General features: G+C 55.0%; 1 protein-coding gene across 3 annotated transcripts in view; it reads right to left on the bottom strand.

Annotated features, from left to right (window-relative positions):
* The window catches only part of MAP3K12 (mitogen-activated protein kinase kinase kinase 12), an 18,332-nt gene extending 3,203 nt beyond the window's left edge, over positions 1 to 15,129 (bottom strand). The window contains exons 1-10 of one of the 3 annotated variants that reach the window (XM_084878940.1): positions 15,026 to 15,129; positions 4,272 to 4,753; positions 3,763 to 3,946; positions 2,316 to 2,507; positions 1,888 to 2,046; positions 1,572 to 1,730; positions 871 to 979; positions 596 to 705; positions 353 to 469; positions 95 to 232 (exon numbers count right to left, since the gene is read on the bottom strand). In XM_084878940.1, coding sequence (XP_084735066.1) covers positions 95 to 232; positions 353 to 469; positions 596 to 705; positions 871 to 979; positions 1,572 to 1,730; positions 1,888 to 2,046; positions 2,316 to 2,507; positions 3,763 to 3,946; positions 4,272 to 4,716 — 1,613 coding nt within the window. In that variant the 5' untranslated portion in view covers positions 4,717 to 4,753; positions 15,026 to 15,129. Of the gene's footprint in view, positions 1 to 94; positions 233 to 352; positions 706 to 870; positions 980 to 1,571; positions 1,731 to 1,887; positions 2,047 to 2,315; positions 2,508 to 3,762; positions 3,947 to 4,271; positions 4,754 to 13,341; positions 13,876 to 15,025 lie in introns of those variants that run through there. The other 2 variants (XM_084878939.1, XM_084878941.1) reach the window with 2 other exon arrangements.

The following is a 15,129-nucleotide window of genomic DNA, read 5'->3' as shown; positions in this document are numbered from 1 at the left end:
ACAGTACCAGGCTTCCTGGCATCCTTGACTCCTACTCCCTGCTTCTGCATCCCTCTTGCCAATTTTGAATCTCAGCACTTAACTCTGGTCTCACCTTTTGCTGTGGGGTGACAGCTTCTGTGGAACATTCCTCTTCTTGATAAGCTTCTCCATTGTGTTCCCGTGCAGAAGGCCCCGCGAAGGGTGTGACTTCAGCAGACCTGGGCACCTCCGCTCCAAAGCTTGTTCCCTCCTAAAGACAGCACTTCGGTTTGGCATGTGACCACGAAGGGGGACCCAGGCTTGGTAGCATGTGAGTCAGGCACAGCTTCAGGAAAGGGGCGTTAGGGTTGCGTAAGGGCCGCATGGTTACCTGAGGAGCTCCCGCTCCTTAAGCTCCAATTGCAACATAAGGGCGTTGAGTTCCATGTACAGGTTGTTGGCTCTCTCCAGCTTCCGTTCATAGTGTTCCCTGATGTCCAAGGCGTGTCTGCAATGGGCAGAAGGGTCCCTGAGGATAGCTGGCTTCCCTGGGCGCCATAGTTGATCCCAGTCCCTGAGAACTGGTTCACGGTCCCTGCTGTTGCTGAAATCCCCTTTCCAAACAGGCACACACCTGAGCTCCTCCCTCCTCCGCATCACCAGCTCCTCTTCGAGGCGGTGCAGACATGTCCCTTCTGACTTAATTTTTTCAAAGTGCAGCTTTACCTCTTCACGCCACTCTGCCTGGGGGTGGAGAAATAATGAGGGGTGAGGAACATAGGAGTGAAGTACATGATTGACCAACACCAGGTCTCGGCCACCCAAAGCACATTTATCCCATCCCAATCAGCCCTTCCCAGCCGCCCTCAAAGGGGGAGCCCAGGTGTTCATTTTCCTCCCCCTGCACACCTGGGACTTAAAATAAGTCTCCTGGGGTGTGGAAAGGACATCTGCTGACGCAATGTCTAGATGTAGCAGGATCTGTCGGAATGATGGACGATTTCGTGGTTTGCTGTTCCTGGAGGCATTAAAGGGAATTTGAGGGAGGACCAGAGAGGAATTAGGACATTCTTTTTCAATGTCCTAATGAACCCAATCCTAGAATGTACTCTGATAAAAGAATTCCCTATTCAACTATGTCTAAGAAATGTTACCTGTTAGCATAGCAAAGCCCTGCAGTAAGCAAACCTATTCATTTTCAACTTGCTTGCCAAAACAAACCTTTTCCCTAATGACTCCGTTGAAAGAAACAACTTTGGGAAACGTTTAACCAAAGATTAGAAATATTCAGCCTGCCTTTGGGTCTAGGTTCCAAATAGGGACCAGGGCTCCTCCTGCTGTGTTCTAAAAGTTGTGGAGCTTGTCCATGGCCAAAGAAAGCCTGCGTGGCTTTGAATCTAATGCGCTCCCGCAGATTACCAGTTAATCCACCTCTCATTTCTACAGTGCAGTCCCCTGGATTCACGGTCTGAATCCTGGGGTTTTCAAAAGCCATATATGGCAACTCTGTCCTTTTCCCTGTCCAGGATTCTGGGCCCGAATGCGTGGCTTCTATATGCTGGTTAACCAGCAGCACCCCTTAGCTTCCCAGCTTTGCAGGCCACTCTTACCAGCACTGGCGAAGCAGGATTTTGAAGCCGTCTGGGCAGCTGGAGGGCACAGGCAGATGAAGACTGTTGCTCCCCACACCCCAGATGATGGCTGAGGAATCTACATCTTTGTAGGGAATCTCACCAGTTAGCAGTTCCCATAGCACCACACCAAAGGACCTGGGGAGAAGAGGGGACATCACTTGGGAGGTGACCCCTCCAAAGGACCTGCTTGCTACCAGCACCTCTCACTTGCACTCAGGCCCGGAAACCCTCCTCCCTCCCACACTCCCTATGCTGGCCACCCGCTCTCCTCAGTCCTCAGCCTGGCCCTCACCAGATGTCGACCTTCTCAGACACAGGCTCGTTACGAATCACTTCAGGGGCCATCCAGGCTACTGTGCCTGCAAAGGACATCTTGGTGCTCTTGTCACTCAACTCCTTGGAAGTGCCAAAATCGGAGATCTTCACCACATCGTCGTACGTGATGAGCATGCTGGCAAAGAGTGTAGTCAGCTGGGGTCCAGGCCCCTACACACCCCTCATCCAGTGCAGCAACTCTACTTTTCTGTTAAATCCTTTGGGACACCCAGGGGCTCACCACAACCCTCCCGAGAGAGGACTGTCACGGGAAGGGGTTTCTGAGATGGCCATACGGACATAGGACAGGGTCTGGAAGCAGGGAGATGGCTACACTGACATGGGTGGCGTTATCGGCAGGAGACCATGCACATCAGTGTCTCCCCTGCTTGCTTGCTTACTCACTTGGGGGACTTGAGGTCTCTGTGGATAATCTTGTGCAGGTGCAGGTAGTTCATGCCACCAGCGATGCCCATGGACCAGTCAACCAGCAAGGAAGGGGTGACAGGGCGGCCAGCCCGCAGTACCTCATACAGCTGGCCCTGGGCGCAGAACTCCATGAGGATACAGTAGCAGGGAGCCTGGGTGCACACACCCCTGGGGACCAAACAGCAGTATGAACCAGCCCAGTACACCTGGAACCTCATTCCCACCATGCCATTTGGGTGTCTCCTTTAAAAAGGATAGGGTAGCCCTAGCTGGTTTGGCTCAGTGGATAGAGTGTTGGCCTGTGGGCTGAAGGGTCCCAGGTTCGATTCCAGTTGGGCACATGCCCAGGTTGCCAACTTGATCCCCAATGGGGGGAGCGTGCAGGAGGCAGCTGATCAATGATTCTCATCATTGATGTTTCTATTCTCCCTTCCTCTCTAAAATCAATAAAAATATATTTTAGAAAATAAAAATAAAAAATAAATTAAAAGGGTAAGGTAGCCCGGCTGTGCGGGTCAGTGGTTGAGCCTCGACCATGAACCAGGAGGTCAGGGCATATGCCCATGTTGCAGGCTTGGTCCCTAGTAGGGGACATGGAGGAGGCAGTCAATGATTCTGATCATTGATGTTTCTATCTCCCTCTCTGAAATCAATAAAAAATAAAATATAAAAAAAGGGTAGGATAGCCCAGTGTAGCATAATCTATTGGAGTGTCATCTTGTGCACCAAAGGGTCTCAGGTTCAATTCTGGGTTGTGGGTTCAATCCCCAGTGAGGCCACATCCAGGAGGCAACCGACTGCTGTTTCCCTCATGATATTTCTCTCCCTCATACCAATAAAAATATATCCTCAGGACAGGATTAAAAACATTTATAAAAATATTTTTTAGCTGAGACCAGTTTGGCTCAGTGGATAGAGCGTTGGCCTGCAGACTGAAAGGTCCTGAGTTATATTCTGGTCAAGGGCATGTACCTTGGTTGTGGGCACATCCCCAGTAGGGATGGTGCAAGAGGCAGCTGATTGATGATTCTCTCTCATCGATGTTTCTGACTATCCCTTTCTCTTCCTCTCTGTAAAACATCAATAAAATATATTTTAAAAAAATTTTTTTAGCCAAAACCGATTTGGCTCAGTGGATAGAGTATCGGACTGTGGACTGAAAGGTGCCAGGTTCGATTCTGATCAGGGGCATGTGCCTTGGTTGCAGGCACATCCCCTGCAACCAAGGGGGTGGTGTGCAGGAGGCAGCTGATGCATGATTCTCTAACTTTCTATCCCTCTCTCTTCCTCTCTGTAAAAAATCAATAAAATATATTAAAAAAAATTTTTTTTTAAGTAAATAAACAGGGTGGGGAAGATCCCTGCTGCCCAAGGAGGTCTCTGCCCTCAGCATAGTATTCCCAACCCCTGCCCTGAACCTTACTTGAAAGTGATGATGTTGGGGTGCTTTAGCTTTCGCAGGTGCTTGATATCAGTCTCTTTCAGGTCCCGTACCTTCTTCACAGCCACCTCTTCCCCATGGAAACGCCCCAGGAAGACAGCACCCTGGGCCCCTGAGCCCACCCACTGCAGATCCAGGATTTCCTCAAAGGGGACCTCCCAAGGGTCTGTGGACAGAAGGCACAGTGTCACAAGGTTCAGAGAGAGCCACCCGCAGGGCCTTGTGATGGTCAGGTACAGGGGAGAGGACTGGGTTAGCTGAAATGACGCAAGGAGGGTGAGGCAAAGAAGTAGCCAAAATAGGTCACAAAGACTAGGTTTGTGGGGACAGGGAATGCAGTGAATGGGCGGCCTAAAAAAAAAGCCGGGAAGGCGGTAGCTGATGGATGGATAAGGGGCTTGGGTCAACAGGTGAGTTAGATGGGACTGTCCAACAGATCTCGAGCTCGGGAAACAGGGAGAGTCCCTGAGGACAAAGTGGGCAAAGCCTACCTTCCTGCTGCTGCTTGTGCTCCGTGGAGTAGGCTTTGCCGATCATGGTCCAGACGGGGCGCAGGCAGCCGAACAGGCCTTCCAGGAAGCCGCTGCCGCTCTGGCACTGCAGCCGCACCTCGTCCGCGCGAACTCTGGGCACCCGGCTCTCAGGGGACCCCGCGGCTCCCCCTGGGCCTCCCGCATCCTGCTCATGTAGCTGCAGGACACTGTTGGCAAAAGGCTCAGGAGGCGGCTCTCCACCTGGGGAGGGGCTGGGGCCACCCCCGCCCTGCCCACCCAGTGGCACTACGTCTCGAAGCACACACTGGGTAGGCGTCAGGTCTTTCTCAGGGGTGCAGTCAGAAGTGTCTGGGTCCAGCTTGCGCATGGACGCCTCGCTTAGGGTGGACACGAAACCCCCAAAGGAAGGGGAGGGTGTGCGGGTCTCGTGGAGGCAGGCCATGGCCTCTAGGCCCCAGTGTGGCGGTGAGCGATGGGCCCTGTAGGAACAGAGGAGGGAGAAATGGTCAGAGCCACAGGCACATCAGCTCAGATGTTCGCTCTACAGTCACAGGCACAAGCTGGGGAGCTGGGCTCCCCACAGGATACGACATTCGAGTCTCACTGCCAGGTACCCACCCCCCTTGGCAAGTTTCACCTGGGACCCATCTTAGGGAACCCGATACGCAGGCTTCCACTGAGGTGTCTGTTAGTAACACAAGCCTGAGAATGGTACTCGGGCAGACGGGTAACATACCTGAGGATCATTCTCAGGTAGACACAGGCCCTGCTCAGGCACTAAGTAAAATATATCTCAAGTTCAAGTATTATGGTACCAGACTAGTCCTTTCTCCCTGTAAGATGACTGTCATTTGCTTTAGGAGCACATAATTCTTTCACTTGAGGTTCACATGCACACACACGTCATGTAGGGGTCTCAGATATATACACCTTTTGAGTCTCGACCTTAGGCCCCAGCACTTCCAAGGTGACAGTGATACACTCGGCGCCCTCAGGTGACATTCCCGGGCCTCGTGCTCGTGGACTTCCACACGGCCCAGCGGAGGCGGCCGCAGAAACACTAAACTCAGGTGAGAGTGTCCTGAGGCTCAGAGCTCACATCTGGTCTCCCGTGAGGGTGCTCAGAGTACACACTTGGGCTTCCAGGTACGTGAAGGCAGTAACCAATCAACTTCACTGTCTCCCCAGCACAGGTGGGGAACAAGGCCGAACCATTCAATGGGGGCACAGAAGCTGTACCTGCTGTCAGGACTAGCTGCAGCCAGCCTACTGCGTCACCCTGCTCAGCCGAACCCCCATCAGTCCAGCTTCTCCCCCGCGGGCCAGTTAGAGGAGACCCTGTCTCCTCTTTCTCCAGAGCCTCATTCCCAGATTCCCAAACCAAGACCCAGCTTTCTAGACAAGGAAGATATGTCCCAATCCATAGCTGGATGCTGCATAAGCAATCAATAAGAACTCTGAATCCTGGCCTTGCTTCTGCCACTTACTGGCTGTGTGACTTCAGGCAAAGCTGTATTTGAGCCTGTTTCTCCAACTGTTTACGAAGGGCAAACTAGCTGTCATCCAGGCACAGCCAGTTCTGCACCCTATACCAAACTTGTCCAGAGCTTGACACGGGGTCATTCTAGTCGCCCGGCTCCTTCCACATCCAGTCGGTTAACCAAATCCTGTGACATGAAGGTTCCTGAGGACAGCAGTCCTCATTGTTCCTTCGCCCTCTGCCCCAGAACCTGAGTCCCCTCAGGAGAGGGGTGTCAGGAATCTCCACATAGAAAAGGCTCACTGATAACGATGCAGACCAACATGGATGCCTGGCACCTCAGCTCCTGTAACATTTAATTTCCAGGCCTCTCTCAGCCTTTCTCAGAGGGTGTGTTGGACCCAGAATCTGTGTATAGAACAAGCACCTCAGACGATTCTTGTGCCTGACACATTTAAAAAGTTCTGACCCACCGAAACCAGTTTGGCTCAGTGGATAGAGCGTCAGCTTGGGGACTGAAGGGCCCCGGGCTCGATTCCGGTCAAGGGCATGTACCTTGGTTGCGGGCATATCCCCAGTAGGGGGTGTGCAAGAGTCAGCTGATCTATGACTCTCTCTCATCGATGTTTCTAACTCTCTATCTCTCTCCCTTCCTCTCTGTACAAAAATCAATAAAATATATTTAAAAAAAAAATATATATATATATTTAAAAAAATAAAAAATAAAAAGTTCTGACCCAATGCCATTCTACTCTCTCTTCTCAACTCCCGCTTTACTACAGTACTTGATTCAGGCCTTGTTAGCTCTGTCACCTGACCCAGAACAACTGTCTCTTAAATGGTTTCCAAGGTCTTCCAAAGCCCCCCGCTCCCTGAGCCCATTCTCCACCAGCCTTTAAAATACTCTTTTTCTCTTTTTAAATCCTCACCCAAGGATATATTTACTGATTTGAGAAAGAGAGAGAGGAAGGGGAGAAGGAGAGAAGGAGAAGGAGAGAAACACCCACCCTGACAGGGGATGGAGCTGGAAACCCAGGTATGTGCTCTGACCAGGAACTGAAGTAAAAAACGCGTTTGGGTGTATCAGAGGATGCTCCGAACGAAAAGCTGGCTAGCAACCCCTCTTCTGTTTCAAACCCTTCGGTGTGCTCCCTGCCTTACCTTTGCGCTCTGGCCCCTTCCCAGTCATCTCCCACTGCTATGGGTGCCCGCCCAGGCCATACAGAACTGGGTCAAGAATGGCTGACTCTCATGGAAGGCTTACTATATATGCTAGCCGCTGTCATGGTCACATTAGCTCATTTAATACTCAAAGCTCCATGGGAGGCATCTTTTGCCCATTTGACAGGTATTATTAAATAACCTGCCCAGGAAGCTGAGCTAGGAAAAGGCTCAGAATCGGTCCCCAGGTGTGCTCTCCAGCCGAATCTCTTGCTCTCCCATCTCACTTCCCCCGGAAGCCTTCCTCCCCGTCCCTGCTGCTGCGGCCCAGTCCCCTGCGCTTCTGTCATGGCTCCCATTCCCCCGGCCGCATGCGATAGGGCGCCGGCTCCTCTGAGAGCAGGATCCCGCCTGGGCTCTGTCCAGGGCTCAGCAGCACCGGGCGGGCGGGCCGGCAGGCGCTCAGTGAGCCGGGGCCGCTGCTTTCCTCGCCGCAGAGGAAGGCCTTAGGGCTGCACCCACACCACCCATCATCAGAGCCGGCCAGCGAAGGAAATACCACCACTGGCCCCTGTATATTCCTGAGAAAGCAGGCGCAGAGAGCTGAAACCAGGCAGGTCCAGCCTCTGAGTCTCCATCACATCCCCCGACATAAGCGCCTTCAAGGGGTTAGATGTAAATGGCACCACCATGCAAACGACAAACACGGCCAAGTAACAAGCCCGAATCCCCCCGGAGGATCTGCGGCTTCCCTTCCGGACCCCGGAGGAGACAGGCGGGCTCCTCGGCAGGCGGCGGGTCGGCGTGTGGGGAGGAGCGGGGACCACCTGCGGGCTCGGAGAAGCCCCAGCGGAGGCCCATCGAGGCGGAGAGGAAGGGGTTACGGGCCCATCACCCCCACCCCTTCCCGGCCGTCACGTGCCGCGTGGCTGGGGGGGGGGGCCTGGCAGCGGAAGGGGGGGGTCCGGGTCGGGAAGGGGGAGACAAGTTGGGGAAAGCGCTGGGCGATGCGGCGTAACCATGACGACTGGGCCCGAGGCGGCGCGTGAAGTCACCGGGACCAGATTAGCCCGGGGTCACGTGAGCCGCGGCGGCGGGGGAGGGGCTGCGCTCGGCCCCGCCCCCCGGCCCGGCGGCCCACGTGCAGCGCCGGCGGCTCCGGTGCACCTGCCCGAGCCCAACCCCCTGCACCCTCAGGCAGACCTCCGGCGGGGCGCGAGCAGAGGGAGCCTGACGCTGGAGATGCACTGAGTTCGGCATCGGGGCTGCAGGGCCACAGAGAAAGCAGGGAATCGGGAGACAGGGAGAATAAACACAGAAAGGACAAACAGGCACAGCCAGAGAGGGAGGGACAAGTTGAGGTACAAAGACAGAAACAGCGTGAAGTCAGAAGAGTCAAACCTGAGAAGAATGGGTTGAAGAACTGACTTTGAAAAGCAGACAAGACACTGAGGAAAAGGAGGAAAAGGGACTGACTGAAGAACAGGAAGATTGGTTTTCTGTTTAGAAGCGGAGCCTTGAGTAGGCACAACACCTGGCTTTTAAAAGGAAATTGTTTGCCTTCATTTGGCGTTTGGCAGCTAAGAGGTTCAGGCATGAGAGGGTGACATGAAGCCCAGCCTCTCCAGTTCCCGGGCTTCCCCAGAGAGGCCGCTGGTCTCCAGGGCCAGCAGCTGGGGAGAGGAGAGAAGCCATTTCACCTGTTTGTCTTTAGGGCGGTGGGAGCAGCTGAAGAAAAAGATGGGACTGCGGGAAAGGGAGGGAATCTATCCAGGCTCAGCCCACCTCACCCTGTTCTCAGGCTAATGACAACTCTTCCAGACTGACCTGGGGGTGAGGCTCCAGGGAGCTGTAGTAAATGGGAGATTTCTCTCTTGCAGCACTCTGCCCCCCCTTTCCTTTCTCTCTGACTTGCCAGCTGTGCCCCACTGCTCCCCCTCCCCCGGCTGGGCCTTGGAGCCAGGGCTTTGGGGGAATGTGGCTGGGAACCCCTGGTGCAGACATTTGGTCACCTGGGGGAGGGGAGCCGTCTCCCCACACATCAATTATGCAGAGCATGGGGGAAGGGCAGGGATGTGTCAGTCATCTGTCCACCTTATTTATCAAGTGCTTACTGTGCAGAACTCTGTCCCAGATTGGATGAGGGGACAGAGTGGTCCCTAAGCTATACATCTTCCAGGGTAAGAGGCTTTTTGGACATCCTGACACCCAGTTTCAGCTACCAGATTCTCTGCTTTGGTGCTGGTTCCCAGAGTGCCTCTTCAGGAGGCTGTATAAGTGGGGTCAAGGCAGCTGAAGCCGGTTTGGCTCAGTGGTAGAGTGTCGGTCTGCGGACTGAGGGGTCCCAGGTTCGATTCCAGTCAAGGGCATGTACATTGGTTGCGGGCACATCCCCAGTAGGGGGTGTACAAGAGGCAGTTGATTGATGTTTCTCTCTCATCGACGTTTCTGGCTCTCTATCCCTCTCCCTTCCTCTTTGTAAAAAATCAATAAAATATATATATATTTTTAAAAAGTGGGGTGAAGGCAGGGAATACCCTCTCCCCCCTTTAATTTTTCTTCCTAGGTTCTCCAGCCTGAGATGCTGGCGGTCTGTGGCAAGGAAACCCTTTGAATTCTTTCTTGGTTCCTCCTAACAGCATCGTCTCAATGCCAAGCTGCTTATCTGGCTGTCATGGAGGCTCAGTTGTGAGGCCAAGCCATCTAAATGTTGGGTGTTCACACTGAGCCACTTGTTCTGGCCTTCACTTGGCACTGAGGAAGAGGAGGGAGATTCCCTTTCTTGAGTGGGGGTGGGAAGGGAGGCCTTCATGGGGGAAGAAGACCCAAGACTTGCTGTAACCGGTTTGGCTCAGTGGATAGAGCGTCGGCCTGGGGACTGAAAGGTCCCAGGTTCGGTTCCGGTCAAGAGCATGTACCTTCGTTGCAGGCACATCCCCAGTGGGGGGTGTGCAAGAGGCAGCTGGTCGATGATTGTCTCTCATCGATGTTTCTAACTATCCCTCTCTTTTCCTCTCTGTAAAAAAATCAATAAAATATATATATATATAAAAAAAGGTCCAAGACTGGAAGGCTAGTTTCACCTCTGCAGGCTTTGAGACCCTTGGAGGATGGACTGACCCCTCTGGCCATGCCTTCTGGTCATTTGGCTGCAGCTTGCTGTTTTGCATCTTAAGAGTCCATGGTCCTGGCCCCGGGATTCTTCTCAAGACAAAAAGAACCACAGCCTCTCTCAGTGCCCTCATGAGGGGGAAATGCCTTCTGAGAACCTGGAGAAATCGAAACCCAGGCCCTCAGCCTCATACAGGCCAAGCCCCGAGAACCCTCATGGCCACCCCATCTTCCAGCAGAGTGGGCAGTGAAGGTGCTGAGAAATGGAGGGAAAAACAAAGCCAGCTTTGGATTTGGATCGATCTGAACTAGAACATCAGTTTTGTTAAAAATTAGTTTAAGAAATGTAACCTCTCCAAGGCTCCTAACTGTACCTCACGGGGTGGGGAGGGTTAATAAAGCGACGTAGGAATGTTCTAAACACAGGCCCTGGCTTGTCCTCCTGGTTGGCTGGACACCAGGTCTTTGTGAATTCTGGAAAGGCCGCCTCTCTCTGTCTGACCACAGAAAGGGAGACTTGGTCTCCAACCTTCTACCTCCCCAAGGCAAACCTCCATTTCAGGTTCCAGGACAAGTCACAATGGCAGTGTGTGCTCGAGTCCCGTCATCCCTCCACCAGATCCTCTGTCCCCCCTCTGCAGACCCTGCCATCCTTCCTCCTCTGGTCTGAGGAGGAAGGCCAGTTCTCTGCACCCACCTCACCCCCTGGCCAGTGTGGTCTAGCATTACCCCTGGGCCCTGCTCTTTAAAGTCTGAGGGGAAGGGAAGGGGAGGAGCAAGGTATGATGGGCCACGGGGCTCACAGAGGGTCTTTCCTGCTCAGAACCTCAGAAGAATCCGGAGGGAGTTCAGCATATTTTAACAAATAGCCCCTGAGCTGAATGTGGATTTTTAAAACAGCTTGAGGGATAGATACCTACCAGCGTACCATTTTCTAGGTAAGTGGAATTGTGGGTGTTTTTCTTCTTGTGGCTTATCTCTATTTTCTAGTATTTCAGTAATGACTTTAAATTGCTTTAAAGTAAGAAATTTAAAAATCTATTTTTAAAGAGATGAAAATTGCAGAGTGTTGTGCATTTCTGTCACCTAGCTTGGGACAGTGTGCAATGGAGAGTGGATGAACTGAGAATCAGAGAGGCTTGGCTGACATCCTGTCTCTGCTCCTGGTCATTTGGGCAACCGGGCATATGCGCCTTCTTTATGGCCATGGGCTCCTTCCTCTCCGAAGGGGCCGTGGTACCTGTCACACAATGGGATGGCATATACAGTGCACTGGGTGAGCACACAGGCTCTGGTTCAGCTCTGGCCACATATTAACCTTTTCACTTTGAACAGATTACTCAAGTTTTAGTTTCCTCATCCCTAAAACAGAGCTGCTGAGGATAACACTGCCTCTTACTCCTGTTGTAAGTATTGTTGAAGAAAGTTCCCAGCCAGGCCCTGGCACCCAGCAAGCCCCCTGTAAGCATTAGCCGTGTGAAAAGTGCCTGACAAGTGTTAGTATGGCTTTTATTCATGTAATTCCCACCCTTTCTTTCCCTTCCCCTCTTCCGCAAAAGCAAGTAGCAGTAGGCAGGGTCCCAGTGGAAAGGGACATGGGACATGGACAAACAGAAGGGGAGGAAAAGGGGAGCAAGGAAAGAAGAAAGCAAAGGACGAGGCTCTTTATCCTGGGTGACCTTTGGTCTCTTCTTCCTCATCACCTTCCCCACACACACAGCCGAGTCCCGGGGGCAAAGGAAGCAGAGAGGCCAGTGTCTGTGGGCAACCCCTGTGCCCTGCTGGCATCTCCACACCCTGCTCCTTCCCCCAGCAGGGACCCCAGTCCATCCTGTGTCCCAGCTCAGGCAGGACTAACACAATGAGCCATCTTTCCATTAGGGGAGTCCTGGGTGGAGGGTACTAGGATTTAGTCTTCTTCCTGGCAAAGCCAGATGACCCATCACCATTTCCATCGCTTCCTGGGAAGGACTGGGAAACAGCAGGTGGTTTTAGAGGGGTTCTGCCATCCCCGGTTGTAAGTCCTGAGCCACTTCCTTTCTAACCTTATCGCCTCCTCTGCCCATGACTGGGTCTAATGAGGGGATGGGGATTAATGGTGCATTTTCATGTGTGCCGGAGGTGGGTCTCCCAATGTGAGTGTGAGCAGCAGCTTGAGAGGGAAGCTGCTCTTGCCACTCTGAGTGTGAGAGGGAAGAGTGGACTCTGCCAGCTCGGAGGAACTTCGGTGTCTGCTTTGAGAGGCCCAGGGCACACCTGGGTCCTTGCCTTCCTGAATCCTCTCTGCTTGCCTCTCCTTGGCATGAATGACACTCAGGCTGGAAACCAGAGTCCCCAGAGCCATGGGGCTAGTCCTGGAAGTTGGAAGGGAGTTGCACATTGTTGAGGGGAAGGCACTGACTGTCTTGAGATGACTCGGGTGCGGGGAGAGACCTCACAGGCACTTCCTCCTGGATGAGGACCCCTCATTCACTCTCCTCCCAAGAGGGACCAGGTAATGGGGTTAAAAGGTAGGGCTACTCCCTAAATTCTAGGATTCTTATGTATTCTTAAGCCAAGGAGTTTGAGGAGTGTGTGGGTAAAAGGGAGGAGGAGATTCATGCAAGGCCTGGGCTTGGGAAATGGGTTAGGAAAACCAGAGGGGATGGAAGGACGGAGGGAGAAACCCACATATGAACGGAGGAGGGGAGGGTGCCACAGCTACATGGAGAAGGTGAATGCCACGGCTGGAGGGGCTGAGGGGCTTCGCGGGGGAAGGGAACGGAGACCACTGCCTGGGCCTGCAGGCACAGGTGCTCGCTGCCTATAACCCTCAGGTGCGGCCTGCTAAGGGTGTGTGTTTGGGGGGAGGCTGGGGGTCGGTGGGTACACCAGGCCTTGTCCATCCTTCCTTTCCTTCTTTCTCAAGGGCCAAAACTCCTCCTCCTCCTTCCCTCTTCCTCGGGAAGGAGAAGAGGAGGAGAGGAGGATGGTCTCTTGCCCGCTGTTCTTAAATCGGTTCCCCAACCATACCCCACCCCACCCCCACCCTATACTGTCCTTTTAAGCGTCTGAGGCTCTTCTTCTCCATCTCCCAGCTGGGCCAAGCTGGGCCGCAGCGTCCCTCCGCTCCGCTCCGCTCCTCTCCATCCCCACAGGCGTCGGGTCCAGGTCTACAGCTCCTCCATTCCCACAACCTCAGCATCCCCGCCGCACCCTCCCGCACCCGCCAGGGCTGCATCCCGACCCTCCCTCGCCACCGGGATCGCAGGACCCGGGCCCATCCCTGCCCCCCCCCGCCCCCCCCCCCCCCCCCCCCCCCGGCCCGGCTCTCACCTCGGGGGCTCCGCGGCCGCAGCACAAAAGGCGGCGCTGCTGCAGCTCGGCTCCGGATGCTGCTCCCGCCTCCTCCTCCTTCTCCTCCTCCTCTCCTCCCCCCGCTGCCCTCCACCGGACCCGGGGCGCCTTCAGAGGCGATGCTCGCGCGGGGTACCGGTGTCAGCCCCAGATGTCTCCCCCCACCCCCCAGCCCCTAGCCCCGTCCCTGCTGCGCTTGAACTCCCGCTCCTTCCCAGGCCCCGGCCCCCGGCCCCCCGGGACGGACACGCCCTGAGCGGGGGATGCTACGCCGGCGCCGCCGGCCTCTTAAAGGAGCCCGCCGCTGCCACCCGGTGCTCTCCGGGCTGGTCCCTGTCTGTCCGGGGCCCCCGCCGCCCACCTTATGCTGATTCCATAGGCGCCCCTAAAACCAGTCCTATAATCCCGCCTACACCCCGAGGCAGTGGCCCCTGCGACGGGAAAACACCCCACCCTGCGCACCAGCACTGCTCCCCCAGACAGACCGATTTTGCCAGCTTTCCTTCCCCGAATTGTCACCGCTCCAGTCCCAGCCAATGGGAATCCTCTCAGCCCAACTCCCGCCCCCTCCGTGTTCCTGGATGACCCCCGATAGTCCAAGATTCTCCTGGACCCCCACCCCGGCCCGGCCTTCTCTTCCCGGACCCACTCTTAGGACACCCATTAGAACCGGAAAATTTTCGTGATTTCTTTCTCTGCAAGGTCACAAGATTTTCCCTTCACCTTTCGTTCAGGGGTTATGAGACTTTGGGAAGGAGGGACTGGACCTCGGAGAGTCAGATGAGCCGACTGTTTTAAGAGGCCAACATTTTTCCTTGCTCTCAGCTGAGACCCCAGACCCAGGGCGGCGGCGATGAGACCACCGCGTGCTTTAGTCCTTCCAACCCTGCTGTCCCCTGATTCTCGGGCTCCGGAGGGGTCTCCTGGCCGGCCACAGAGGCTCCCTAGGGCGAACCCGGGAACAGCCACAGAGAGGTTCTTTCTAAAAAGGCTTTAGAAAAGAAACGGACACCGACAGGCTGCGGGGCAGAATTACACGGGAAGAGAGGTAAAGGGACAATCTAGGAAGAGGAAGCAGGTTCTGTGAGACGAAGGCCCGGACGCCGGGGGCCTGGGCTGAGGGCCAAGGTGAACTGTCTGAGAGGGACTCGCACTCGGAGGGGCCGGGAGCGGTGCTCCCCCGTCCCGGGCAGACCGCCCCTCGCAGACGGCGAACAGTCAGGACCCGACGGCAGCCTCACCGCTGGCCAATCACAACCTTCTCTCCAGAAGGGGGCGGGGCTAAAGGGACTGACTTTTTCCTTGTCCCGCCCCCCTCGGGGGAAAGTAACCAATCGCAATACACCTAGAGCAAGTAAGCGCAGTCGGGAATAACCAATGGCGCCGGAAGCTTCTCGTGCCAGCTTGACCCTGCCTCCCCAGCTGCGACAAACGTCACCCGCGAGCTGCTGGGTTCGGTAGTTTTCTGGGCGCTGGACACCTTGCCCCCATCCCTCCCCATCCCCGCTGGGGTTCGCCCTACTGCCCGCCCCAGCTGCTTCCACGCTGCCAATGCGCATGTCCGGAGCTCCCTCCTTTCCCCGCCTCCCCCCCCCCCAGCCAGAGGAGAGGAGGCGCGGAAGGAAGGAAGGAGGCGGGATAGTATTTAAAACAAACAACCCACCCTCATCTCGGAGAGCGACTGTGTAGGGGTCCGCTCCTCCCAGAAGGCGGCGCTGCCTGCGAGGGCGGGCCGCGCGGAGGCTTGTGGGGCGGATAGCTCCCCTG

The sequence above is a fragment of the Pipistrellus hanaki genome, assembly GCF_964339955.1.
Source record: "Pipistrellus hanaki genome assembly, chromosome: 3".
Classification (NCBI taxonomy): domain Eukaryota; kingdom Metazoa; phylum Chordata; class Mammalia; order Chiroptera; family Vespertilionidae; genus Pipistrellus; species Pipistrellus hanaki.
This window is presented reverse-complemented; position numbering and strand designations above follow the sequence as displayed.